The sequence below is a fragment of the Borostomias antarcticus genome (genome assembly GCF_949987555.1).
Source record: "Borostomias antarcticus genome assembly, chromosome: 1".
NCBI classification, from domain to species: domain Eukaryota; kingdom Metazoa; phylum Chordata; class Actinopteri; order Stomiiformes; family Stomiidae; genus Borostomias; species Borostomias antarcticus.
In genome coordinates, this window is record NC_140234.1 from 19,762,422 (window position 1) to 19,770,093 (window position 7,672).

At 49.4% G+C, this 7,672-nt stretch overlaps 2 protein-coding genes across 2 annotated transcripts; one reads left to right on the forward strand and one right to left on the reverse strand.

The window, feature by feature from the left end:
• Nucleotides 1-158: 158 nt before the first annotated feature.
• Nucleotides 159-2,903, reverse strand: wdr53 (WD repeat domain 53). Its single transcript, XM_084438949.1, has 3 exons — nt 2,890-2,903; nt 1,804-2,309; nt 159-1,445 (listed from the first exon to the last, which is right to left on the reverse strand). Exons 2-3 carry the CDS (start codon nt 2,290-2,292, stop codon nt 732-734), a joined length of 1,203 nt encoding a protein of 400 aa, XP_084295075.1. The 5' UTR covers nt 2,293-2,309; nt 2,890-2,903; the 3' UTR covers nt 159-731.
• Nucleotides 2,904-4,862: 1,959 nt separating this feature from the next.
• Nucleotides 4,863-6,879, forward strand: neu4 (sialidase 4; the record flags this gene model as incomplete). Its single annotated transcript, XM_084446735.1, has 3 exons — nt 4,863-5,063; nt 5,434-5,689; nt 5,876-6,879. The coding sequence occupies 3 exons, from the start codon at nt 4,863-4,865 to the stop codon at nt 6,877-6,879; spliced, it is 1,461 nt and encodes a 486-aa protein (XP_084302861.1).
• Nucleotides 6,880-7,672: the final 793 nt, after the last annotated feature.

Genomic DNA, 7,672 nt, shown 5'->3' on the forward strand with positions numbered 1-7,672 from the left:
CACGGTAGAACTAATAAGTTACGATCAAGAATCCATGTTTCATGGATGGTTTTATATAGCACAGCAGTCAACAAAATATTAATTTAATGTAGTGAATGGAAGGCTCCAGTCAGTGTAAACAAATGTACCCACTACCACATCTTAAAAGACCAGGGACAGTCTAAGCTAACACCCCCGAAACAGTTTTGTTACAAGTTTGCAGGGACTGTAGATGGATCCAGCAATACATTTCACCACCAATCACACACCAGAAATCTGCAAAAATATAGTACTAGGAAGGCGTCTTTGGAAGCTTGCCTGTATCTGTGTTTTGACATGGTGCAATCCTCTATCTGAGGCAAACGCAGGTGGTCAGGAGTAAGAGAAGCACTCTTGCCAGAAAATGCACAATTAAAGCCTGATGCATACTCCAATTAAAGCCTGATTCACACTCCAATTAAAGCCTGATTCACACTCCAATTAAAGCCTGATTCATACTCCACGCAAGCTACGTTGACGCGGCTACGCAGGCTCTACGCAGTTTTAGTTGCAGTTTTATCCACAACGCGCAAGGGCGCAAGGATGCGTCAACATCACCTCACGTAGCCCTGCGTAGAGCATGAATCAGCCATCCTGTGGGTGTATTGTACAGTAAACCCCTTAGAGGTGTTGAAATCCACTCTGACCGCAGGATACAGGTTCTGGTTGGCGCAGAGCGCACGCCAAAGTGAGCATTACACAGACACATTGCGTTATAGGCCAGCCAGAGAGTAGACAGTCAGACCGGGGCTCTGGTCCGCTACCACCAGGCTGGGCTCCCCCCGCAGCAGGGCAGGACACACCCAGTTCACCTTGTCCCCGTGGCTGAAGCTCATTCTGGGCCCGGCCTTCAGCGCCTCTTGACCTGCCGACGGGTCTGCGCTGCTACCAGATTCTACCACCTCCTCCTCACCCCCTCTGTCCTCTTCCTCTCCCACCTGTTCCGTCTCTCCCTTCTCTTGCTGGGCCTTTGACGAGGCCTGGGCCTGGGACCTGGCTTTTCCCTTGCTTCTGGGTCTCCTACGGTGGGCCGGCGCCGCACGTGGCTTGGCCTTCCCCTCCGGCGCCACCACCGGGTCCTGGCTGAGGTCCCACAGGGCCACCAGGCCATCGTTTCCCCCAGTGGCTAGCCAGTAGGGGTGGGAGAGACAGCTAAGGAAATGGGCCTGCGAAGCCCCCTGGCTGTGGGCCTTGAGCGCCCCCTGCTGTTCCAATTTAGAGCCGCCGCCAACGCGCATCAGGTGCACGCGCCCGTCCTCGGCAGCGCAGGCTAGGATGTTCCCACAGGTTGCCACGGAAACACAGTGGGCCAGCGGGGGGTTGAAGAGCTGTCCGGCCTTCTGTTGACGCCCCTCCTCCTCCTCGGCAACTTCCTGCAGGTTGAGCGTCCAGAGAGGGCGGGTCTTCTGCAGGCTCCACAGCATCACCTGCGTAGGGAGATGGGATTAATACTAAACGGGCAGTTCCGACCTCGCAATCTGATTGGTTAAGAGCCGTTGCATATTCATGATATATACCAATAAAGCATATAAAGCAACATTACAGTTTTATTACTCTGCCACATGTTACTGTAGCTAAATAGCCTTGGCTGTGCGTTGTGATTATGACCGCAGCACAACCCATGGTATATTGGCGATACACTACACCCTCTCATGAGTTATTGACATACCTACACCAAGGTTATACCTACTACACTATACAACCTGGTCTCACTGAGTGAGCCTCTTCCCATAACGCTTGCTCCCTCACTCACTCGACATCTCTCCGCCTCTCCCCAGCTCTCACCTGCATGTCCAGTCCAGCAGAGACCAGGTTGTTGGGCCTGTGGGGCCGGAAGACCACGGAGGAGCAGATGTTGGTGTGCCTGCGGAGCGTCCTGCTCACCTTCCCTCCAGGCAGCTCCAACACCCTCACTGCCCCCGAGTCATCAGCCACCGCCAGGGCTGAGCCCGTCTCGTTCAAGGCCAGGGAGTTGATCTCTTCCTCGCCTGCACCCCGGAGCTCCTCTACTGCCCCCTTCAGACTCCGAGGGTCCAGTGCACTCACTGTCTCTCCGTGGGACACGTACAGCAGGCCTGGGGCCACGGGTGAGAATATCACACTCGTCACGTCCTCTTCACCAGGGAGGTGAAGACGGCCTACCACAGCCCCCTCCTGGTTCCATACAGTCACTTGGCCTCCTTCGGAGCCAGAGGCTAGGAGACCCTCGGGCCCCCCAGCTGCCCCCACACACAGCACGGGTGTGGAGTGGCTGTCAGACCACCGCCTGGCCATACTGACCTGTTCAGTATCTATTCACAATACACATTCTTAAGTTAGTCCTCTCTTCTAGCCAGATACATAGCTTCAGATAGACTTATACTCTTACTACTGTCCTCATATTCTATTCAACCCCATGGGTTGTTACACAGGCTGGCTGACAGTACACCAATTGTTTCACTTTTTTAAATAGGCCTAGCTAAATGATTAGTAATTTGCTAGCTCAGTAACGTTAACTACATCAAAAAAAGCGTTAGCTATAACGCTAGCGTTAGCTATAAATGAATATTACATTTTCAATACGTCAACCAACTTAGCAGACATATCAACAGAACAGCTAAATATTCTTGCTACTTTGGTAGGGCCATAATATATATTTTTCAAAACTGGAACTGCTTAGCTAACTTAGCTGCACTCCCTCTAGTTCTGATCAATTCACAATCTTGATTGCTAATGTTAGCTTGCTTGTTTGCTCGCTTGCTCGTTTCCCATAACAGACTCATCAACTCAAACATGGAATAGAACACTTTGTGAAATTGTATAGCTATCTGAATTATACGAAATCATAGCGTTGAAACCAACTAAAGCTGATAACTACAATGACATAGCTACCTTTCACACGCGTTGACGATGCTCAACTTTCATGTGAGACGCACGTTGATGACGTCACACGACAAGGTTCAAGAAAAGGTCCATGATTTATCATCTCAGTATCAAAACAGCTACTGTAATATATATTGACACGTCAATTTGTTTTAGAAGGCCAAGAATATGCAACACTGGAAACACTCCTAATATTATTTTTGGTTTAATAAGCTTGTGTTTTATGACCAATCATGTTGCTTTGATTTCATTGTAGGCCTCCTTTAAATGGTAAATGGACTGCATTTATATAGCTTTTATCCAAAGCGCTTTACAATGAAGGCCTCTCATTCACATATATACACACATTCACACACCAATGGCGGCGGCTGCCCTGCCTGGTGCTAGTCTGCTCAACTGGGAGCAATTTGGGGTTCAGTGGCTTTGAAATAAACTGCTCAAAATGTCTGTTTTTCATTTTTCCTCTAATCATATTATTTAATGATCTTACGCATACTGAAGACTCTTTAGTAATCAGTTGTCCCCAACAAATAGAAGATCTGATAGAAGAGAGGACATCTAACCAGGGACAGGGATTCCAAATTAGCCTTGGCTAGAAATCCTATATGCAACTCATCTGTTTCAAGTTTCTAACCCGCTACAATGTTGTTTGCATCGTCCCTGACAAATAAACTTTTAAATAAATCAAAACATTGCCCATTAACAGTGACCTGCCCATGAAGGGGCCAGCCCTACATTCCCTCATGATTTTTTTTGTTGCTTAAATACATTAATTCACATATAATATTGAAGGTAGAACAGAGTGTCTGTGTTTGCAATAAATGTGTCTTCTGAAAGTTAACCACAACACTATGTTACACAAACACACAGTTGTATCGGATCTCTCTCTCTCTCTCTCTCTCTCTCGTTAAAACAGTAGACCTAAAAGACTGAGAATAAGGGCTACAATGGTTTCTGTCCGCTGATTCATCCAAAGCTGCAGATCTGATGAGTGCAGCCCATTTCTGGGTCAGTGCACAAAATGCTACACTGAATGGAACCAGAGCCAATCTCCCCCCACCCCCCCCACCCTCTCTCTCTCTCTCTCTCACTCACTCACTGCCACACATACACACTCACACGTTTCACACTCTCAACCTAAAGTGTATATGCTGACACAATTGTATACAAACCGCTTGCACTCTCCTTCAAAAGACGTAACTGTAAGTATCTCTAATTTGTTGGTCAATTTTAATCTTTCTTTATGTGCAATAAAGTATGATATGTTGCATTATCATGGAATGCATAGACATTCGTTTTTTTCAACATAATGCTAAACAATGATAAAGGTTTCTGTAGCAGTCTGAATCACAAGTTCTGAAAAATGGAAATATTCAGCTGTTGTTGATGGAAGCTTGTGGTGTCTTGAGATGGTATCTTACACTATGTGTGAACTGTGTACAGTCTACTGTTGAAACTCTGGCTATAAATGATGAGACAAATATTTAATATTGAATTATATCAAACTATGTTCCTGTAGGTTTACACTTTGGTTGTACAAATGGAGAGAGAAGGGGAGTCCAAGATTGTTTGAAGTCCAAAGCCCCATGGGGGTTGTGAGACAGTTAAGGAGTGGTAGTTTTAAGAGGAACTAGACAGGCAGGAAATTGCATGCCATGGTTTGGTGCTGTGTTGCCATGTTGCTGTGTGACTTCAACTACCGCTACCACTATCTCACTGACTAGACTAGACAATCCGGCAGCAGCAGGATTACTTGCTTGCCTGACTGGGCTTCACTTTCTGGAGATAAAGACTTAGGACTAGACTGGGTGTGGTCTTTAGACGGCTCTCCAACCCTTGTCTTTCTCTCCCTCGTTCTCACTAGAACTGAGCTGCAGGTGTAGAAGATTCATCTCATCTGAGTACACACACACACACACACACACACACACACACACACACACACTCTATCATCATCATCATCATCATTGCACGCTGAGACAATGAGGTCACCCTATTTCCCAGCACGTTCTGTGTTGTTCCGGAAGGAGGCCAGCGGAGTGACGTACCGCGTTCCGGCACTCATCTACCTGCCCCGCACCTCCTCCTTCCTGGCCTTCTGTGAGGAGCGCCTCAGCCCCTCTGATGCCCAGGCCCACCTCCTGGTCATGCGAAAAGGCACCTTCTACAGGAACTATGTAGAGGTGAGAACCAATCACTTGATTACTGGTTGCATTGAGATGAAGCAGCTAGTCATACATTTCAGACGTCAGTGTATTAAATGGCTGTTCTGCCATATGATAATAATGATTATGTTTGATAAGTTCCTCATCTTCTCCTTATTTCCACTCTATCCATCCTGCATTCTTCTCTCTCTCTCCTCTTCTCTCCCTTTATCTCCCTCCATCTCTATCTCTCTTTCTCTCTCTCCCTCCATCTCTCACTGTCTCCCTCCATCTCTGTCTCTCTATCTCCCTCCCTCCATCTCTCTCTCTATCTCCCTCCCTCCATCTCTCTATATATCTCCCTCCCTCCCTCCCTCCCTCCCTCCCTCCCTCCCTTCCTTCCCCTCAGTGGGAGGATATGCGTGCTCTGGGTTCGGCCCGGCTGGCGGGCCACCGCTCCATGAACCCGTGCCCGGTGTATGACGAGTTCACGGGGACACTCTTCCTGTTCTTCATTGCCGTGCTGGGCCACACCTCCGAGTCCTACCAGCTGGTGACGGGGAAGAATGTGACGCGTCTCTGCTGCGTCTCCAGCAGTGATCAGGGGGACACCTGGAGCCCCGCCATCGACCTCACCAAGAAGGTCATCGGAGACACTATCAAGGGTGAGGAGGGAGGACATTCCACCAACACCACCTTAAATCACCTCCCATCTCTCCATATCCCAAACCTAAGCTTTTTTTGTCTGATCTGTGCTATAATATCATACTTAATAATTTAATTCATCATCTTGAGGTGCTGCTGATTATTACCTTTCCCCTGGCTCTGGTTCCGTGTCCCTCTCTTCTCAGACTGGGCCACCTTCGCCCTGGGTCCAGGCCATGGCATCCAGCTCAAGTCGGGCCGCCTGCTGGTACCAGCCTACGCCTACCACATCGACTGCAGGGAGTGCTTCGGCCAGATGTGCCACACCACACCCCGCGCCTTCTGTTTCCACAGCGACACCCACGGCCGTAGCTGGCGGCTCGGGGAGGCGGTGCCGGGCCCGGAGAGCGTGGAGTGCCAGATGGTGTCCGTGGACGAGGAGGACGGGACCAACGTGCTGTACTGTAACGCTCGGAGCCCACTGGGCTGCCGGGTTCAGGCTCTGAGTCTGGACGACGGCGCCGTGTTCCAGCAAGGCCAGCTGGTCCAGCAGCTGGTGGAGCCTCCCAACGGATGCCATGGCAGCGTGGTGGGATTCCCTGCCCCCCTCCACCTCCACCCCCCTCACACCACCTGGTCCAGACACTGGACCTCCTGTAAGGACGAGTCCAGCGATTCTGCCCTAATCGCAAATACCACCACCAACAACCCAAGTTCCAGCTCCCCTCAGAACTTCCTCACACCCACCTGGGTGGTCTACTCCCATCCAACCTGGCCCAACTCGCGGAAGGACCTGGGGGTATACCTCAGCCTGTTCCCCCGTGACCCAGACAGCTGGTCCGGGCCCTGGGTGATCCACCAGGGCCCCAGTGCCTACTCCGACCTGGCCTACCTGGAGCTGCCCTCCCCTGGGCAGCCGTCGGCCGTGGCCTTCGCTTGCCTGTTCGAGTGTGGCGCCAGCACCGCCTACGACGAGATCTCCTTCAGCATCTTCACCCTGTACGAGCTCATCGACAACCTCCCCAGGCAGACCCCGCCGGCCGCGGACACCCAGACACCCCACAGCACACGGGAACACGGACGCACGCAGGCGGCCCTCAGCCCGCAAACACACCGGAGTACGACGCGCCCCGGTGAAGAGAGACCAGAACGGCGGAGGAGGAAGAGATGGAAGACGAGGAAGCCGTGTGGTATCTGCTCTGTGTCTTAGCTGCTTGATTCACTCTGTTTTGTGCATCCCATCCTCTTCAAAATGAAGTCAATAAATACCTGTTCTTGTTCTGGTGTTCTTGGTTGACCATTGTATGATGCATTTGAAAACTGCTTTGTGGTCACCTATTGGAGTCCATCCATGCCTTCATGTAGGTTGTACACTGTATAAGGACAGAATTGTGAACATTATATGTATATGGTTTATGAAATGTACTGATGCACACCATAATGCTAGAGGATTATGGGTAGGACACTATGTATTCAACTGCTGTTCTATATAGTCTTAGAGCAGTGATGCGTCTTACCAGTAGAATCTCAGTAAGAAATCTAAGTAGAAATAAGTATCTTTTTGCTTCCCCTTGTACATAAGACACAGGAATAAACGTGAAGACATTTTGTTGTGAATGGTCTCGTCTCCACATACCCTGAAACTCAGTAGGTCATACTGTATTGGCTGTGGTTAATGCCGCTTAGGACTCATCTCATATAACATGGCATTATTTATCTCACCTGTTTCCTCAGCTGTTAGCTGAGTAGGTAACTTATATCCCTGGTTACTGATGCGTGAGAGAGAGAGAGAGAATTATCTGGGGGATAGTACTGTACCTTGTCGTGCTAGCTACGGTACGCAAGAACATCTGTAAGAGCATGTACAGTGCATCAGAGTTCACTGAGAGGGACAGTTTGTTTAGATAAAAAAAAAAAAAAAAAAAACGAACAGCTGGTGCTAGCTGGATCTGGACACCGTCATTTCCCTCTTTATCTTGTGCAACCACAGACTTGAAGCTCAA

Bases quoted from the DNA above. Each gene is read 5' to 3' on its own strand.
- wdr53 (XM_084438949.1), bottom strand. From the start codon at position 2,292: ATGGCCAGGCGGTGGTCTGACAGCCACTCCACACCCGTGCTGTGTGTG. The intron at 1,446-1,803 runs GTGAGAGCTGGG...CTCCCTACGCAG, and splicing joins CTGCTGGACTGGACATGCAG to GTGATGCTGTGGAGCCTGCA.